At 48.2% G+C, this 20,393-nt stretch overlaps 1 protein-coding gene across 1 annotated transcript in view; it reads right to left on the bottom strand.

Annotated features, from left to right (window-relative positions):
• The window catches only part of LMCD1 (LIM and cysteine rich domains 1), a 60,148-nt gene that overhangs the window by 14,483 nt on the left and 25,272 nt on the right, over window positions 1-20,393 (bottom strand). The window contains exons 2-4 of the mRNA XM_055414372.2: window positions 13,982-14,070; window positions 7,585-7,840; window positions 2,664-2,993 (exon numbers count right to left, since the gene is read on the bottom strand). Of these exons, the coding sequence (XP_055270347.1) occupies window positions 2,664-2,993; window positions 7,585-7,840; window positions 13,982-14,070 (675 nt within the window). The remainder of the gene's footprint in view (window positions 1-2,663; window positions 2,994-7,584; window positions 7,841-13,981; window positions 14,071-20,393) is intronic.

Genomic DNA, 20,393 nt, shown 5'->3' with positions numbered 1-20,393 from the left:
GGACACACTGTCTACAGCCTGGCAGGATATTAGTTACCTTATTAATAGAATTTGCTCCCTAGTTTTGAGGAGATAAACATTGAGTTAAATACAGATAACAGGCAGGGTTTTATATTCAGCATCACACAGTAGAAAGAGTATCAGATCCGGAGTCTGCCCACCCCCCTCCCCTCCACCAGAAACGACGGGGCCTCAGACAAGCTACCTATTTTCTCTGAATCTCTGAGTCCTCACCTGCAACACATGTGTGCAGAGTCATGTCTGACTGTGCAATCCCATGGACTATAGCCCGCCAGGCTCCTCTGTCCCTGGGATTCTCCAGGCAAGAATACTGGAGTGGGTTGCCATGCCCTCCTCCAGGGGATCTTCCTGACCCAGGGATTGAACCTGCCTCTCCTGCATCTCCTACACTGGCAGGTGGAGTCTTTACCACTTGCGATACCTGGGAAGTCCCACCGATAATAAGGGGCTTGTGAAATCCACCCAGCAGGTAACGGTCTGAATTGATCCAAGACCTGAAAGCAGTGAACACAGCATGGAGCACACAGAAGATGATTACGGCATGTGAACTTGAAATCTCATTGTCTTCTCAAGCAAAACAGCCACCTGAGTGGTCCCCATCTTTAGAGGATCAGTTTAGTTTCAACGTTCATTCATTCACGCATCACATAATTACCAACCATCTTCTCTGTATATTACACATCAGTGGTACCTGCTGCAGAGATGGGGTGGTTTGATTTGTAGCCCGAGGTTACAGAGATGGACAAGACAGGACCTCAGTGTCTAGAGGGGGTGACGGATGTGCGTCTATTCGTGACATAATTAGTTATCTAACTAAAATCAGGTTTAGGAAAAGGAAGGTGCTATGGTGCTGGAGAAGACTCTTGAGAGGCCCTTGGACTGCAAGGAGATCAAACCAGTTAATCCTAAAGGAAATCAATCCTGAATATTCATTGGAAGGACAGATGCTGAAGCTGAAACTCCAATACTTTGTCCACCTGATGCGAAGAGCTGACTCATTGGAAAAGACCCTGATGCTGGAAAAGATAGAGGGCAGGAGGAAGATGGGGAAACAGAGGATGAGATGGTCGGATGGCATCAGCGACTCAATGGACACGAGTTTGAACAAACTCTGGGAGACAGTGAAGGACAGGGAAGTCTGGCGTGCTGCAGTCCATGGGGTCACAAAGAGCTGGACACAACTTAGCAACTCAACAACAACTACAAAGGAAGGAAAAGTCTGTCTTCCCCAACCAGCCCAACCCACCAGCACCTTCCTGTGGATTCCCTATTTCCTGCCTGGTCTTGTTTAAATGCTTCTTAAGTGTCAGAGCCATTTCCTAGAGCTGACTGTTGCCAAGGACCTGGGATTTTAGGCCGCCTCTGCCCTACTTCCATGCTGTCCAAGCATGTGGAATCCAGGATGAAATACGTTCTCAGATCAGCATTTCTCTCCTGGGAATGGCAACTGGGAAATGTCACAGACTTAGAGAAGCTGCCTTCCAATTTGGAATTCCGCAGTACTTGCTTGTCAAGAGGTGATGGCTACCGGAGGGTGGATAGAGAGCGGGGCTGGGTAGGGTGCTGGTTTCTGAAAACGTGGTCACTGCATGTAATTTTTAAAAATCAACTCCTGGGGTGTGACTTCTTCCTGAGAAACAGGTCTTTTCAACACCATCACTAATTTGTGTGAGGGAAAATCAGTTTCATTCTTTTGTCTCCGAGTTCATCGGATGGCAATCCCAGATGAATGTGCCCTTGGGGTGGGTGTTGGAAATGCAGGACGCAGGTTTCGGGGAGCCAGTGTGAGTTACTACAGAGAAGAGAGACCCCTTCTTGATGTGGTGACAGCATCATTTAGGTGTGCATTTTCCTGGGGTTCCTGGCTCACGTAGGTGAATCTTGCCTGTTGCCAGCAAGGCAGGTGATTTGCTTGATGGATTTAGACTCATATTTCCAAATGTCATGTAGAGTCATAGGGCCTCCTGACTGATGGGGGTTGGGGTTGGGGGTCACATGAAACTTAGCAGACAGCCCCATGTGGCCCCCAGTCTCAAGCCCACCACTGTTCTCTATGGCCCTTGGAGTAAAATCCTAAGTCCATCATGACATCCCAGTATGGGGACAGGGTCCTCTGCTTGTTTAACTTCCTGGATCTCGGTAGACAGTACAGGCTAATGGATCCTTGAGTGATGGATGGATGGAGTGCATGACTCTTCAGGAAATGTGCCTCTGCTGACCTTGCCAGCCACCCAGTACCACACCATCAGCCACCTGGCACTTTATTCAGTCCTTTGACTGTGCTGTGCTCTGAGACTCTCACCTCTTTTAGGGTGTGCTCACCTCTTGAAGGCAACATAGGCCTTCCCTGAAGAGCCCAAAGGCCTGGGGGACTCCTAGTGACTCTTGCAAGGCCAGAGTGGGCCTCACCTCCCCCCACCCCCAAGCCCACTCTCACCATCCAGCAAGGAGAGATGCCCTTTCTCTGAGCTGGTAGGGTCTGCTTATCTGTGACCGCCTCTGGACCATGACCATAGATGAACGCAGGAATGAAGGAACAGGGCCTGGAGCTGCGGCCCTGACCCTGCAGCCCTGACCTGGGCATTTTCATCCAGACCCGAGGCATGAATGGATGGATGCACCGAGGGGTGGGAGAGACTTACGTATTCCTTGGACGGGTCACCGATGCTGCCGTTGGCGGTCGGGGCGGCGGTCTCGGCTCCCTCAGGCTTCTCCTGCTGCTTCCCCTCCTCCTTGGGCAAGCCGCCCTGCCCGGGGAGGGCCACCTCACCCACACCCAGGGCCTCGCTCTTATACTGCTTCACAAACTCTTCCATCACTTTCAGCTCGTTCTCCAAAAGTCCGCGGCAGCGAGAGGGGTCCTGGTCGTAGATGGGGAGCTGGTGCATGAGCTGGCGCCGGCGGTAGAGGGCGCCCTCGGTGCCGGTCACCGGCTGCTTCTCCTTGGGGATGAGCTCCATGTACTGCAGGCCCTGGGGAGGGGGAGACCCAGCATCGTGATTCCCATGCACCCGGGCGTGAGCGATCTGAGCCCCGGCAAGACCTGGGCTCCTCCAGGTTTCTGGAGAACCCAAGGATTAGTCTCAAGAAAAGGGGTGAATCTTTGGGGAATACCCAAGAAAGGCCTGTCGTAACCACAGCTTCACATGCTTAATGAGAATGGGATAATTTCAGTAGACTTTCATTTTAGATCTGCTGGCTCTGCAACATGGATTTTGTTTCCTTAAAAACTGAAGATTTTAACTTCATTTACCCCATGGCAATGCTCCTCATTAAAAAAAAATCTCATTTAAAATCGCTTTTCTTGGCAAAGTATAATTAAATCCTTATAGGCAGAAGGCATTTCATGGTTTATTAATTTTAAAATATGCAAAGGCACCTTCTAATAGCAGAATCGACAAGGTCTCAGATCAATAACATTTCCACACTGATAGGGCTGGGATAGATGGTAGACCATCTGAATGTAAATATGGCCATGGATAACTGTCCCATTGGCCTTTCATTAGTTTGCTGGCTTGCTTTTCTTTAAAATGAGTAGAAATCTTACACTTAGGTGGGTCCCAGGTCTGGGAGCTAAGGGTCAAGGCCACACAGCGTGAGAAAGTGTGAAATGCAAACTGTTTATCCTCTGCTACTGCTTTCCACCTCTGTGCCCAACCCTGACCCTAACCCTCCCGCCGGATAGCCTGATGCCCGTGCCCCGTGGCTGCTGCCTTCTGTGGAAGCATTGCCTGGTGCCAGGATGCCCAGGCCCTGATTTCTGTGTGGCTCCCACCTTCTAGGGCCTGCACCCCTCCCGGCTTGACTTTATAAATCAACCCTGTGGTTGAGACCATGTGTGTGACCTACAGAGCTAAGGGGTGCCTGGCTGGCGTCCTGGAGACAGAGACGTACTTTTCCTGTTGCAGCTTAAAGCCCCAGCTGGGTACCAGCTCTCTGCCTTTGCACTGACAAGGCCCCAGCATTTGGTTGCTGCTGGTGTGTGTTTCGTGATCCTGGCTGACTTGAGACCTATGCTACCACTCCCTACTCACTCACACATGGCAGACATTAATAATCAACCCCAACAAGGGTCTCAGAACCCACCTCAGCATAGCTTTCAGACAGTTGCCATCAATTGGCATGGACTTGGGAAGGGGGCGATGGAAAGAGAGATTGGGTCAGAATCAACTATCTCTCCAGGAAGCCAACCAAGGTCACATTCCCAAAACCTTTAGCAAGAGGCCTTTTCTCAGATAAGTTGGGAAGACTGCTTTAGGTCCTAAACCAATCTTTGGTTTAAGACTGGATGACCTTTCTGAATCATTTGGTGCTTTGCTCTCTGGTGGAGAATTCTTGGGGAAGAGGTTCCCAGAATCAGGCTTTTCCAGGAGTGAAATCAAAAGATCAGAGAGAAAAGTGGAGGAGAAAGGTGCACTTTCCCAGGGCTGGGCCGTAGGACACACACAGGCTCTGAGGTCAGAAGACCCAGTCCTGATTTTGCTTTTCCTGATCTTCTCCAGCTGTCAGACAAGGATAGTAAATGGGCTTCACATTCCATGTGAATCCTGGTCAGTCCTGGCAGCCTAGAGTGCTGTGTTGAGAAGGATTCTGAGGTCCAATAGGGCTCAGTGGGAAACTGATCGGTGGGAGACTGATGAGTGGTGTCCGCCATGGGTTCAGGGGTGGATGGTGGCACATGAGAGTGCCAGTCCTGCATGGACTCCTCCCCAGCCTCTGTTTGCTCCTCTGTAAAATGGGAGCAGTAATGCACCCCCCCCCCAAATGGTTCAGATGGTAAAGAATCCACCTGCCAATGCTGGAGACCTGGGTTCTTCTATCCCTGGGTTGGGAAGATCCCGTGGAGTAGGAAATGGCAACCCACTTCAGTATTCTTGCCCGGGAAGTCTCGTGGACAGAGGACCCTGGCCGGCCATAGTCCATGGGGTTGCAAAGAGTCAGACACAACTGAGCAAATAACACTTTCCATGCATGTATAGCTCTTAGCATGGCGCCTGGCTCACAGTATGTACTCAATAAATACTAGCAATTAGGTTTATCATGACTAGTCTTTAAAAGCTCCAGCATTTCTCTGGTTTTTATTCTGGTTGGGAAGGGTGATAAAGAGCAAGATTCAGGCCATTTCCAAAATGTAGTCAGTCCTCATCACTTGGTAATTTAAGGAAAAGTCGGAAGGGTGAGTGGGAGGAGAGTCATCCAATCTCAGAAATGCGACTTGCTCAGGCAGGCCAGACACAGGGCAGACAGAAGGGCCTTTATCCCATGTGGTTTTATGAGCCGGCATTAATCACGGCCCGACGATGCCTTCCTCTGATTAGACTGGGGCCGAAGCATTTGAGGTTTTCACCAGCCAGTTCCTGTCGCCCACAGCCGGCTCTTTTATGAGCTTCTTGCTTTAGTTTCCACTAACATCTTGGAGACCCAGGGATGGTTCACCCGGGCCCGGGCGCTGGAGGCAGACCTGTGTTCAGAACCACCAGAACCCGGCGCTGCTGTAGTTCAATGCCTCCCTCTGTGGCCCCTGACCTGCCCCTGCCTATCCCCTCGTGCTGGCAAAGGGCAGTTAACCATTCTGTGTCCCCTCACAGGTAAACTGACCCCTGTCTTACTGGTGGCTAAGCTCAGGCATCTCATGCATGCTGTTCTTTGAAAGTGTGTTTCTCAAAAAGCAAAGCTTAAAAAACAACAACAGCAACTTTGTCTCTCTTTGCTTTATCTAGAAGGGATTTCTGCACCCCCACCCCCACCTTAAACTCCAGGCTTGAACCTTCTATGGTAAAGAATCAAGGTTTGTTTGGGGGTTCTGTTGGGTGGTTTGGATTGCAGGACGATCTGTGGGCTCACTGTGCCTGATGAGACGATTCTCAGGCTACGGGAGGCTGTGCACACGAGAATTTTGTTTGGTCATCACGCACTTGGATGTCAGTTGCCACAGAGGTTTCCTGATATTTATTCTCAATTCCTGCGCTTCTGTTTGTGGGCCAGTCACAAGGATTTCTACGGAGCAGGTCCAGCCCACTCACTGACCACACATGGTATGTCACTGGCTGGGAGGTCATGTGGGCACACATACTCATCAAGCCTGCTGCACGCCCTGCGTGGTGTGAGGCGAAGGATACACCATGCACAGGTCAAGTGTGTGCATGCTCTGGGTGGTAATGAAGCACAGGCTTGCATGAGGCAAGCACACCTTGAAATAAGAGCTTCTAAGGATATACCTGTGGCTGATTCATGTTGAGCTTTGACAGAAAACAGCAAAGTTCTGTAAAGCAATTATCCTTCAATAAAAAATAAATTTAAAAAAAAAGAGCTTCTAAGGAGACCATGGAGAATGGAAAGAGAGAGAGAAATGTATCATGGGATGAGTGACATCAACTGTAGATGGGGTAGTGTGGTGAGGCCTATCTGAGACTTGATTGACAGAAGGACCCAGCTATACAGAGAGCCAGGAAAGGACGTTTCAAGTAGAGGAAACAGCATGTGCAAACCCTGAGGAGGGCAAGAGCCTAGAGTGGCCCAGGGCAGGAAGGCAGAAGGTCAGCGCACTGCTCGGTGCTGAGTGAGGGGGCTTGGCAGGAGCTGCGGGAGGAGCCTGCAGGGCCAGGGCCACACAGGACTGGAAAGGCACTTCTTTTCTCCCAGGAGGCATGTGATTCAATGGCAAGTCTGCATTGCTAACATTGTAGCGCTTTTTAAAGTCTCATTAACCTGTGGAAATCACCCAGGTCCTTGCTACTTCAGGTGTGGTCTAGGAGCTGGCCGCCTCCGCATGACCTGGGAGCTTGGCACGCCAGCCCCGAGCCTGCTGGATGTGTTTCTGCAAGCTCTCCAGATAGTTTCCGCACTTGTGGAAACTTGAGGTGCACTTGTCCACTGCTCTGGGTCTTGAAGGGGCCTGCATGGGATGTTACCTGGGGCTTCATTTAAATTCTCATGTCTGATGATTCTGACCCTGCTGTCTGGAGCTTCCCAACTTAATTGTCTGGGGTGAGGCCTGTTCATGGGGACTTTCCTTGGGTCCTTTTAGTTGGAAGCTGAAGGGGGGTGACTTGTGCAGGTCACCTGCTCTCTCTAGGCCTTGTCCTTCTCTGGGTGCCATTTCACCAGAGTTAGGTAAAGTAAACTGGCGTAACTCCCTTCTAAGCCTAGGAGTTAGGGAGAAGAGAGGAGTGTTCCTGTGTTCTCCCCAAGCTTGCAAAAGGCACATCACTTTGATGGAAAATGAACAACTTGTGGATGAAGAAAAGCACTCTGAGAATTCTGAAGGATAAAGCAGCCTCTATTCAGAAGCAGAGAGCCCAAAGGAACCATAAGCAACTGTGTACTGCAGCTGAAATTCCCATGAACACCTCTACCCATTTCATGGATGAGGAAAAATGAGGCCCAGATAGTTTTCACTTCAAGATCCCAGAGGTAGGAGCAGCTATGAAACCATAGCATATTCCTACCATTCTTATAACCTTGCACCTGTGTTCCCTTGTCTTTGACATTCAGGAACCCATGGCATGACTCCTATTTACAAGAGAAGGGAAATAACCACTTGGTTGCAGGAAGCTGTCTTACCAGTTTCTGGGTGACTCCAGGGGGAGCCCACTCATAGGTGATGGTGTCAAAGGTGGGATCTTTCCCTGTGGCAATGGGGTTGGTCATGATCATCCGGTTCCTCTTGTAAATCCGGATGCCATCTCCGCCTTTCACCCGGGCTGTGAGTGTGGAATACTTGGAGTCCATCAGCAAGCGGCCAATTTTCCGATCGTCTTCCAGGTCAGAGCTCAAGCAGTGGTCCTCTTGGCTGCATTTGCATGACTTGCATATTTTCCTGAGGGGTGGGATGGGGACAAGTGAGATCAACCTCCAGAAAAGAGAGGCAGAGTCTCCTGCTGGCAGCATCTCTGCTTTGGAAAGCAAGTGCAAAGTTTAACTTTAGTAACTTGAAAAGGTTAGCAGCAGACAAATGGTAACTGGAGACCAAAAGGCCTTTGGAATCAGCACCTCAGAGTCTTCCTATCAATCTGTCTCTGGGGAATTTGGTATGACTTTTGTTGGTAAAAAGAACAGCACAATTTTTCTCTTGAGAAATTTTCCACTGCATTGGGGTGGCAAAGTCTGGTTCATCATTGGAGATGTTCTAGTTTAGGAATCTTCACAGCCTGTGGGCTGAACCTGGCCCACAACTTGCCTCTGTAAATAAAGTTTTATTGGAACACAGCCATGCCCATTCATTTACTGTGGTCTGTGGCTGCATTTGGGTGGCAACAGCAAGTGAGTAATTACAAAAGAGATCATGAGGCCTGCAGAGCCTAAAATATCTGCTATCTGGCCCTTTATTTTAAAAAGTCTGCTGATTCTTGCTGTAAAGAATTATTAGAATTGTCTCCCAAGATTCATGAGTCTCAGAGCTTCAGCAATTTGTAAACACTTTAGCACTCATCCTGAAGTTAAAATACAGCTGGAAATTTTCTTCAAGAAACTGGTGGACAGGACTTGGGAGGAAAGAGGATGAGCTTAAACCCCTCGGGCTGGAGAGATTGACATCCATTGGCAAGGCTTCGTCTTGGGGCTGGAAGAAGAAAAAGCATCCTGGGGAGGCTTCATAGGCTGACTTGAAAGCCTGATGCTTCCCTCTGACAATTAAAAACAAAAGCAGTTGGCGGCTTTGTGTCATGCTGTTAAGGTTTAGCTATCCAGAGAGTTCCCAGAGTGAGAGGGAAAGCGTTCCCCTCCCTTCCTGGCCGGATCCCCTTAGGCAGGCTGCGTCTCAGCTGCTGGAACACACGCGATGGAGAGCTTGTTAGGTCAAGTGAGCTCCATCACAACCTACTGTGGGACGGGACAGGGCTCAGCGGGGAGATGTCAGGGCAGTTGCCTGAGCGCTTCACAGCCAGGCCTGCTCCGAGGAAATTTTCTCTTCCAAACTCAGGAGACTGATGCATTTAATCAGCACAAATTTTGATTGTGGGGCTATGGGAAGCTTACCTTGATGCTGTACATCAGTGGTTCGCAACCATGGTCAGAACTGTCCCCAGGGGGCATTTGGCAATATCTGGAGACACTTTTTTTTTTTTAATTATTAGGGTACAGTTAATTTACACTGCTGTATAGCAAAGTGAATCAGTTATACAAATGGATGGGCATATATCCACTCTTTTTTTTTTTAAGATTCTTTTAGATTCTTTTCTCATATAGGCCATTACAGAGTATTGAATAGAGTTCCCTGTGCTGTTCTTATTATTTATTTTATATATCACAGTGTGTATATCTCAGTGCTAGTATTCCAATTTATCCCTCCCCCAACCTGATCCCCAGGTAACCATAGTTTGTTTCCTACATTCGTGACTCTATTTCTGTTTTGTAAATAAGTTCATTTGTACCTTTTTCTTTAGGTTCCACACATAAGCAACATCATATGATATTTGTCTTTCTCTGTCTGGTTTACTTCATTCAGTACGACAATCTCTAGGTCCATCCATGTTGCTGCAGATGGCATTATTATTATTATTTTTTTTTTATGGCTGAGCATGGAGACATTCTGGAGAAGGAAATGGCAACCCACTCCAGTGTTCTTGCCTGGAGAATCCCGTGGATAGAGGAGCCTGGCGGGCCACAGTCCATGGGGTTGGAAGAGTCGGACATGACTCAGCGACTAAACCATGGAGACATTTCTGATCATCCCAATGGGGTGCTCTGGTGTCTGGGTAGAGGCCAGGGTTACTGCTAAACATCTTACAATACACAGGACAGCTCCCCTCCAGCAGACAACCATCTAGCCCCTATTATTGGTAGTGCTGAGGTGGAGAAACCCTGGCCTGATATGAAAAGAAGAAGGCCCCATTGCAGCCTTCAAGGAGACTGAGCGGGGATGCGAGAGAAAGATAGGGTGGAAACTGTAACGTAAGGTAGAATCAGGTTGGGCCATGCGAGTTGCATACACTCTGGGGTGGTTCTGCTGCCTGGACCAGTTCCCCCGGGAAGTCAGGATGGGGCACATAGAAAAGTGCTCATGGGTGATGAGTTTGGAGGACAGCGGGCTATAGAAGTTAAACACATTTCTTCAGTGCAAGGCTTGCTTCTTGTTTTTAACGCATGGTGTGCAGTGTGGCGTTCAGGAGAAGAGAAGGCAGCCTTTTAAGCATTATTTGCGGAGAAGCTTCCAGTTTGCATTCAGTGGGCTGCCATTTCAGTCAGTTCAGTTCAGTCACTCAGTTGTGTCCAGCTCTTTGTGACCCCATAGACTGCCGCACGCCAGGCTTCCCTGTCCATCACCAACTCCTGGAGCTTGCTCAAACTCATGTCCATCGAGTTGGTGATGCCATCCAGCCATCTCATCCTCTGTCATCCCCTTCTCCTCCTGCCTTCAGTCTTTCCCAGCATCAGGGTCTTTTCCAATGAGTCAACTCGTCGCATGAGGTGGCCAAAGTACTGGAGCTTCTCCTTCAGCATCAGTCCCTCCAATGAACACCCAGAACTAATCTCCTTTAGGATGGACTTGTTTGATCTCCTTGCTGTCCAAGGGACTCTCAAGAGTCTTCTCCAACACTATAGTTCAAAAGCAACGAATCTTTGGTGCTCAGCTTTCTTTATGGTCCAACTCTCATATCCGTACATAACTACTGAAAGAAAACCATAGCTTTGACTATACAGATCTTTGTTAGCAAAATAATGTCTCTGCTTTTTAATAAGCTGACTAGGTTTGTCATAGCTTTTCTTCCAAGGAGCCAGTGTCTTTTAATTTCATGGCTGCAGTTACCATCTGCAGTGATTTTGGAGCCCAAGAAAATAAAGTCTGACACTGTTTCCACTGTTTCCTCATCTATTTGCCATGAAGTGATGGGACCAGATGCCATGATCTTAGTTTTTTGAATGCTGAGTTTTAAGCCAGCTTTTTCACTCTCCTTTTTCACTTTCATCAAGAGGCTCTTTAGTTCCTCTTTGCTTTCTACCATAAGAGTGGTGTCATTTGCATATCTGAGGTTATTGATATTTCTCCTGGCAATTCTTGATTCCAGCTTGTGCTTCACTCAGCCCGGCATTTTGCATGTCATTTGGGACATCTTAAAATCAACATGCTCAATGATAACTTCAGGGAAGTTATCTCTAAAGATAAATTAGCACCCTAAAGATGGTAGGTAGCAAATGCAAGAAGGCTTTTCTTTTCATTTTCCTGAGAAGGGGTGGCTTGTTTTATGCAATTGGAGCATTTTATTCATGACCAATGGGCTTCTCAGGTGGCTCGGTGGTAAAGAATCCACCTGCCAAAGCAAGTGATGCAGGAGACGTGGGTTTGACACCTGAGTCAGGAAAATCCCCTGGAGAAGGAAATGGAAACCCACTCCAGCATTCCTGCCTGGGCAATCCCGTGGGCAGAGGAGCCTGGCGGGCTACAGTCCATGGGGTCACAAAGACTCGAACATGACGAGCAACTGAGCACACATGCAATTCACGACCTACAGTATTCTCTATGAGCCAGGCATGGGGGAGACTCCTTCTTTAAAGAGACTGGTGAGGGCACTTTTGGTTTATGGGGGTGAGGCAGCAGCAGAGCCAGAAGTGGACAGAGGACGAAGAGGAAGGAAGGAAGGGGAGGGAGGCCCAGAGTCCCATGGGGTCCTCTGGCATCCGCAAACCTTCCGTACTTGGATCTGGGGGAGGAAGCTGCCCTTTGGCAGTTTTGGTTCACGTAGATGCTCAGGATGCTACGAGAGGTGTTGGGATGCAGAATATTTTGAAACGGAAAATGCTGAGAAATATGAGATGTTCTTTGCATCAACATTATTTCTCCTTTATTTGTGCTGTTTTTGTTGCCAGACTCATTTTGGGGACTTTATAGATGAGGAAGACACCTCCTTGGTCCCATTCCTGCTCTTTCCAGGCACCCAGATTGCAGAGGACATACACACATCTAGACAGATCCTCAATAGTGTCACAATGGCCATTTCTTCAGTTTCACAGGCAACTTGAAATTGTGGAAGACGCATGACATTGGAATATAATCTCAGCCTGAACACTAGCCTACCACAGGCTCCTATCAAGTTTCTTATCTGTAAAATCAGGCTTTGTCTACGTCAGGGGTTGGCAAAGTATAGTCCACTGGCCAAATTCAGTCCATCACCTCCTTCCATATGGCCTCTGAACAGTTTTTATATGGTTGAAAAAGATTCGGGAGAAGGTGATTACTTGGGGACACATGAACATGGTGAGAAAGTTGAATTTCAGTGGCCCTCAATAAAGATTTACTGGAACACAATGACATTCATTCATGACAGATTGTCTCCAGGGCCAAGTCAAATAGTTGCCATGGGAGGTCATGTGGCTTGTGTCCTGGACAGGCAGGACCTACAGGCTGAAGTCTGTATTTCTCAATTAAAGTTCACTTGATGTTCTGGGAACTTGTAGGATGATGAGAAAATGTCAGGATGGAAATGATGCTGAAAGGCTTCCGCTCCCAGCTGAGAGGAACAGTGTCCAGAACTGCCCTCCTGCTATAAACAACTGGGAAACCAGAGAGAATACATCAAACACCCATTCTCAGAGGCCCGACAACAGGCAGCGTGGGCCTGTGCATCTTGAGAGAAGGGAAACACTGCGGCACTGACTCCACGGGTACATTTAAGGAAACTATCCCCTGGGCCCAGGAACTCTGAAAGGGAGGCACCATCTTGTCTTCAGGGAGAACTGATGAAGAGCCAGCCTCGTCCTCTGACTCCCTGGTGACAGCGTCAGGACCGGCGGGGTGAGACGATAGGCAGGCAGACCCTCTTCAAGGCCAGGAAGAGCTCACATGGCCAAAACAGGTGTGTGGGGAGAGGACGTCCTCGCTGTGGAGGGAATCGGTGCACGGGACGGGAGTCGGGATTGGATGACCTTGACGGTCCCTGCCATCCGGAAGCCCACATGAGCTCCTCTGAAGTGGGGAGTGTCTGGGAGTAGTAGAGTCAGGGAACAATCTTGGACGCCAGGACTCTGTGCAGAATGGCTGACAGCATGGCGTGGGGCTTTACTCACAGACCTGAGTTTGAAGTCTGCTCTATAGTCTCCAGGCCCTCATTACCCACTGTCAGTTTCCTGATCTGTAACATGGACACACGAACATCTCCTGCTCAGGGTTATTTCAACATTCGAGTAGAGGAGATTTAGCTCAGCTCAGTGTATATTTTTGTTACTGCCATCTCACAGTGGAAATCAACTTCTCTGAGACAAATGCCTCCTGAGATGGGTTCCCTCTCTGAGTGCCCAAGGCCACCCTCCGGCAGTGGAGACAAAAGCTCCTTTTAAGCTGTCATGCCCTATAGAGCTTAGCCTCTCTCTCCCAGGGCTGGGGGGATGGCCCCCTCAGGCTGTGCCCTGCACACCTCCAAGGGGTGCCAGCTACACAGATGCTGATGTGAACAGTGCCTGAGGCTTGTGCAGAATGGCAGCAATATCTCTTGTTTTGAGTCCTCAGTGAAAAAACAAAACAACAACAAAAAAAACAAACAAAAGAAGAACAATGCCTCGAATCCAAGTCCAAGCTAGATCTCACCGCCCTTCCGCATGGATGTGAATACCAGGTCCTGGTTTTCAAGTGCTGTAGACACATGGACTTTTATTTCGGTCCCCGGGGCACTTTGAGACCAGAGCCCCAGGGCGCTGATGGTTTAGGAGGGGAGGATGAAGTCCATGCATCAAACCAACCCCAGGACAGACGGTCTACCCAGCATGGACCAGGCAGCAGCTAACAACTTCCCACTGCTTCCCCAAGCATCCTTGCCTCCACCTGGAAATGGTTTATAAAGCCTGAACTCTTTCTTCATCTTGGCTTCTCAAGGGCTTTTCTGTCATTTCTGAATTAAGCCAAGCAAGAATGCATTCACTCCCGAGCCAGTCAGCCAACAACCCATGCACCCTAAGCAGTCCCAGGGTTCCCAGAAAGGACAGCCAAGAAATGAAGGCAGGCAGAGCCTTTCCTGACAAACTCCGTTACCTCCATGAATGTGGCTCGAAGCCCGAACACGTCCCCTTGCATCTCAGACAAGGCACACCTCTTGCTGACTGCTGCTGGCCCAGCGACATCTGGAAAAGGAGACAGAAAAGAGGGTGTTTTCCTTCCAAACGTCTTGGACCGGAGATGCTGACCTCCAAAGACTTGGCATGCTGGTAAAGCAATTGTGTGGGGGTTCAAACGGTTCGAGATGAATAAGCCATGGCTTTACTGTTTACCAGGAACAGAGGAGACCAGCCGGGAAAGTGGCCACAGGGTAGGCAGGTGTGGAAGGGTGGAGCCCTTCCCATAAAAACGCAGTGGGGGTTCATCAGCTTCTTTCTCCCACCCTCACCCACTCCCCTGATCCACTTGTCACTGGAATGGAATCTTCCAGCGAGTGTTTCTTCTCTCTCATTTATTTGTGATTTATTGATAGGGTGTGATTAAACCAAAGCTACAGGCATAAACAAATGTTCAAGCTGCCAAATGTTTATAGCTCAAAGCATAACTTAAATATTTTGCTAAATCATGGACAGTCAGAAGCATTTGAAATCTGGTCATCCTTTGGAAAGAGAACAAAGCAGGAGACAGGTTTTATTGTTCATTATCAGCCAAAGGTAACCAAAGTGCATTGACTGCTGTTGGCTGATGCATTTAGACTCCAAAATGGGATCTTCAAACCAGCTGCATCACCAGAAGCTTGCAGGAAATGCCCCACCTCTGAGGGTCTCAGCCCTTTTGAATCAGAATCTGTATTTGAAGGAAATTTCCAGGAGGTTCATAGGATGTGAAACTTGGAGAAGCAGTGGGTTAGCAAATGGATCTGCCAGCTGAGAAACTGACTTGATTCTATGCTGGGGATGGGATTGACTTGGGTTGGGTACCATGGGCACTAGGATTTTATAGAAGCATTGCTCCATCAGCCAGTAAGATAAAGGCATAAGCTTCTCATCCCACAAATTGTTGACTCATTGAAATATTTATTTAGCATCTGCTATGTGCCAGGCTTCAAAATCACTGCGGATGCTGATTGCAGCCATGAAATTAAAAGACTCTTACTCCTTGGAAGGAAAGTTATGACCAACCTAGATAGCATATTAAAAAGCAGAGACATTACTTTGCCAACCAAGGTCCGTCTAGTCAAGGCTATGGTTTTTCCCGTGGTCATGTATGGATGTGAGAGTTGGACTGTGAAGAAGGCTGATCACCGAAGAATTGATGCTTTTGAACTGTGGTGCTGGAGAAGACTCTTGAGAGTCCCTTGGACTGCAAGGAGATCCAACCAGTCCATTCTAAAGGAGATCAATCCAGGGTGTTCATTGGAAGGACTGATGCTGAAGCTGAAACTCCAATACTTTGGCCACCTCATGCGACAAGTTGACTCACTGGAAAAGAGTCTGATGCTGGGAGGGATTGTGGGTGGGAGGAGACGGGGACGACAGAGAATGAGATGGCTGGATGGCATCACCGACTTGATGGACATGAGTTTGAGTGAACTCCGGGAGCTGGTGATGGACAGGGAGGCCTGGCGTGCTGTGATTCATGGGGTGCAAAGAGTTGGACACAACTGAGCGACTGAACTGAACTGAATGTGCCAGGCACAGGGATACATTGTGAGACTTGTGGTGCCCTGGAGGAACACACAGTTTAGTGGGAGGTGAAGAAATACACACTTTCTGGAAGCGGTAAGTTTGAGGCAAGGGCAGCTGTATATTGTATGGTAGAAACACACGGACTTTGGAGCCTGAGAGACCTGGATTTCAAACTCAGCTTCATGATTTAGCAGCTGCATGACCTTGGACAAACTAAGCCTCAGTTTCCTTACCTTTCAAATGGTTACAGAGATAATGCATATGATATGCCCAAACACTTTAGGCACTACAGATGGTTCAGTTCAGTTCAGTTCAGTCGCTCAGTCGTGTCCGACTCTCCGCGACCCCATGAATCACAGCACGCCAGGTAGCTGCTATTATTTTGCACATAGACTTTAGGAGCACAGAGGAAGGTTAATCTGAGTGGGAAATCCAGGGAGGCTTTTTGGAGGAACTGGCTCAGAATTGGGGCTGTGCAATGTATGCAGGCACGAGAAAAGAGAAGAGAATTCCTAGCAGAAGGAGGAGGTGTGAAAGGGCAGAAAGTACAAAAGGGCTGGATGGTAGGGTGTCACAGTCTGAGCATGCTCTTCAGGGCATGATGCCTCTACCCTCTCTGCTTGTAAGAGGGAAAAAGACAAGTTGTGATGCTACCATCATTGCTAGAGTTAGAATTCAAAGATGGACATGGAAAGAAACAGTTACTCTTCACATTATTTCTCTCCTCCCCCACCAGTTCATCTCATGACACTACCCAGCTCCATGCCACCTGCTTGGTGCCTTGAACACACCACGTCTTCACACACTATGCTGTTCTAACATACCTTCACAGCTTGGGGAGTAAGAGTTATGTGGCATGTATTTGGAGGGTTGTATGCTCATGTCCATGCCTATTTGGTGTTAGATTCATGTTAAAATGGAAAACCAAGACGATGCTCATGGCCATCTCACTGTCTGAGCCAGGGAACTTTGATTCATGGGTGGGACCTTGCTCCCTAAAGCTATCGGCATAGAAAACCTTGCCTCTCTTTTCTGACCCATTGGCTTCTACTAGCTGAAATACAATGGTCTCTTTACGCTTAATATTTAAATCATTTGAAGTTTAGGGAGGAGGTAAACAATTTATGAATCAGGCTTCATCGCTGGATGGTTTTAGATCAACCCCCGAGGCAACAAAGCCTGAAACAGGAGAGAGCTCTGTGGGAGCGTTTCCTCTCTGGTGAATTACCCTGCCCGCTTGAGCACTGTTGTTATTCTGGCTGATTTAACAGCCATCCTACAAGGGGATTAGTCCTAATGCTTGGCCAGGAGAGCCAACTGCCGGCTCAGGGTCTGGTTTAGAAACAGTGGTGTAAGGCAGCTCAGTGCAGCCGGATTCTGGCCTGCAGGGCGAGGGGCTGGCCCTCTGGTGCCAACTCTGACATTTATTAGCTGTGCAGTTAGAGGTGACTTATTCCCTGTCCAGCCCACATTAGTCCTCTGTGAGATGAGAAAACTGGCCTGGATCGAAGTGGCCCATATCCTGTTCTGAGGAACCTTCGTTGTGTGGGATGTTACAGAGGGGCTTATGGCTGGAGGCAGAAAGGATGAAATGATCAAACAAAAATGGAGGACGCTGGATGGACAGTGGTGTCCAGCGCCTTTGAAGAGCGAGGCTATACCAGAGACATGAAGAGAGATGAAGAGAAGGCAGCTGTTTCAAGTCAGGAGGTCCAGGCTTTGGGGTCAGAGGGCTGGTTTTGATCCCAGTTCTGTCCCTTTCTTCTGCTGGACTTGGGCCAGTGACTGCACTGCGGAGTCTGTTTCTTTGTCTGTGTCATGGGGACAATAAGAATCACCCAGGTGCGTGGAGTCACTGAGGGGGTTAAATGGGCTACACACTGCAAGGGCCTGGCATGCACTTATTATACTCTGAATGTTTGCTCTTGTCAGTACACCTTGCATAAACGTACTCTGAATCAGACATTCTCAAAAAAATTTTTTTACCCGCTTCAGAGTTTTCGGGAACTTTAGAAGAACTACTTTTTTAACTCCACACCTTATATAGTTTCTTTTTCTAAAATTAATTTGTATTGGTGTATAGTTGCCTTTTTTTGGCCTCACTGTGTTGCATGTGGCATCTCAGTTCCCCAACCAGGGATTGAACCTGCACCCCTGGTATTGGAAGTGTGGAGTCTTAACCCCTGGACCGCCAGGGAAGCCCCCACCCCATGCACTTTCTTACTCCCTCCTTTGTTTCATGATTATAAATGTTGCCTCTCTGACGGTGCAGGAAGCAGGGCTGGCCTGCGTCTCCATCCTGCTAGTGAGACGGTTTCTATGGCAACAGAAGTCCGTGGCTGAGAAAAATAAATGGCCTTGCAAGGAAGAAACCGATTTGGGCCATTGGACCACACTCACTGCCAGTTTCCTGGCTGCCTGTTTAACACAATAAGCAGTCATTTGTCCAGGGCAGGCATGCCATCCAGCCAGGGGCCAGACAGATCCAGCTCACCTCCAACACAGAAAATGATTCTCCTGTTTGTTGACGTGGGGGAAAAGCATCAACCAGAACAAGTGTTTCAAATGAGACATTCTGGTTTGTAAACAGTAGGTTTCTCTGATGTGGATGCAGTTGCAGATGAAAGATGGCAAAGTGGCTCATGGCAGCTGAAAAGAGAAGAGCTTGAAAGGAACCACCACTTAAAAAAATGGGTTCCTGGAATGCGGCCTCCTTTTTGTCCTTTTTCCTGAGCGGAGGATAAAGTGTCTGGACAATTTTCTTTGGCTCAGGAGAGCAGGATGTGGTTCACCTGATGCTGTGCCACTGAATCGTGTCTGGAACTTAAAAGGACTGGCATGAGACCAGGAGCCCGCTGGGATGTAAAGGGTGGGGGGCAGCAGGTGCCTCCCTCCCTGCCGCATTTACCTTTAGTGAAGCCCAAGGGAAGTCTGAAAAGAGACAAATGCCACTGAGAGTAATGTGGGGCTGAGATGAAGGGGAACTGAGAAGGCCAAGTGTGAGACGGAGTTTCGGGGCGAGCGCCAGACTCAGAATTAGGAAGCAGGATTCTCCTCCGAGCCCAGCTTCTCTCTCTTCTTGTGTAACTAACTCCGTTTTCTCCCCTGGAAACGGGTTTTCCCTGACCTTTTTGCCCCAATAGGGCCATTATAAACATCATGTAAGTGAAGTGAATTAAGAATTTACCAAAATTGTTGAAAAAGAATCCAAAACTTGGATGTAAGGCAGAAACGGGGGTGGCGCACCCTTCAGTGTCACGTGGTGGCAGCATGACATTGTTCCCCACTCCATCCCATCCCTGCGAGGATCTAGGGGAATTCCCTCTGTGTTCTTCTTAAACTTGGTGAAGTTCCATGTTAACTTGTAGAGTTTTGTCCAGTAGTGACACCCATGCAGATAGTTTTTGTCATTTAGAAAAAGACAACCCCAAAGGTTATGGTTCATTGTCATGTAGGATATAAACTAGTTCTATACCTATCAATCTTGTCCTAACATTAAACTGCTTATGAACCCCTAGCTCCTCAAATGCTTTTTGGCCTGTTCTAAATATCTTACTGGTTCCTTCATTATATCATGAGTTGAATATAATCTTTGCTAAGTTCTGTTTTATAGTTGCACAAGAACGCTGACCTTACCTTTTTGAAAACTATGTCTTAACACCAGCACATGCCCTCCTGACTATCTGTGGGCTTGCTCTTGGAGCAGGGATGTTCTGAACTGATACTAAATTCTATTCCAAAGCAACTCCTCTGACTTGTCTTTTATAGGTAAGCTCTATAAGCCTACCTGCGTTGTTATAAAACATGACTGGTCAATGTGCTATTACTTAAAATTTACATCCCTTTCCCCCAGAGTCCCAGGAGAGGAGGTGGAGAGAGGATGGAATGAGTGGGGAAAAGGTGAAGTTATGAGAAGGTCCAGAAGAACCGAGGTCATAAACAGAGACATGACCAGAGAGTCACTCGACTACCCTCAACAACCCCCAAGAAAAACAGCTCGACAGCCCACAAAGCAATTTCCCTTATGAAACCACTCTCTTCCTTAACGATGATGAGAGCCCTGTGGGAGACAGTCATCATTCCCAGTCATCAGGTGATGGCAGGGCCGTGAGTCTGAGAGGAGAAGCACCTTGCCCATTCAGAATGCCCCTCTGGGGAAGGGTGATGTCCTTAGTCAATCCTTGCTTGTATTACAACTTTAAGCAAAACGGTTTTATTTTTCTGGGACTCCCCTGGTGGTCCAGTGGTTAAGACTCTGTGCTTCCAATGCAGGGGATGTAGGTTTCATCCCTGGTCGGAGAGCTAAGATCTCACATGCCATGTGACATGGCCAAAAAAAAAAAAGATATATACCTTTAAAAAAACTGTTTTATATTTCCTAATGATTATGCTGCTGCTACTGCTACTGCTGCTGCTAAGTCGCTTCAGTCGTGTCCAACTCTGTGCGACCCCATAGACGGCAGCTGACCAGGCTCCGCCGTCCCTGGGACTCTCCAGGCAAGAACACTGGAGTGGGTTGCCATTTCCTTCTCCAATGTGTGAAAGTGAAAAGTGAAAGTGAAGTCGCTCAGTTGTGTCCAACTAGTAGTGACCCCATGGACTGCAGCCCACCAGGCTCCTCTGTCCATGCGATTTTCTAGGCAAGAGTACTGGAGTGGCTTGCCATTGCCTTTTCTGCCTAATGATTATAGCTAGCTTTTATTGAGCATACCTTATGTGGCAGCATATTCCAAACATTTTCAAAATATTAATTTAAGCTTCTTGATGAACCCACAGGAGGCACTTTTAGTAACCTTGTTTTCAGGTGAGGAAACAAGCTA

This window comes from Moschus berezovskii, chromosome 24, assembly GCF_049115385.1.
Source record: "Moschus berezovskii isolate FMDL1 chromosome 24, NW_MosBer_1.0, whole genome shotgun sequence".
Taxonomy (NCBI): Eukaryota; Metazoa; Chordata; class Mammalia; order Artiodactyla; family Moschidae; genus Moschus; species Moschus berezovskii.
This window is presented reverse-complemented; position numbering and strand designations above follow the sequence as displayed.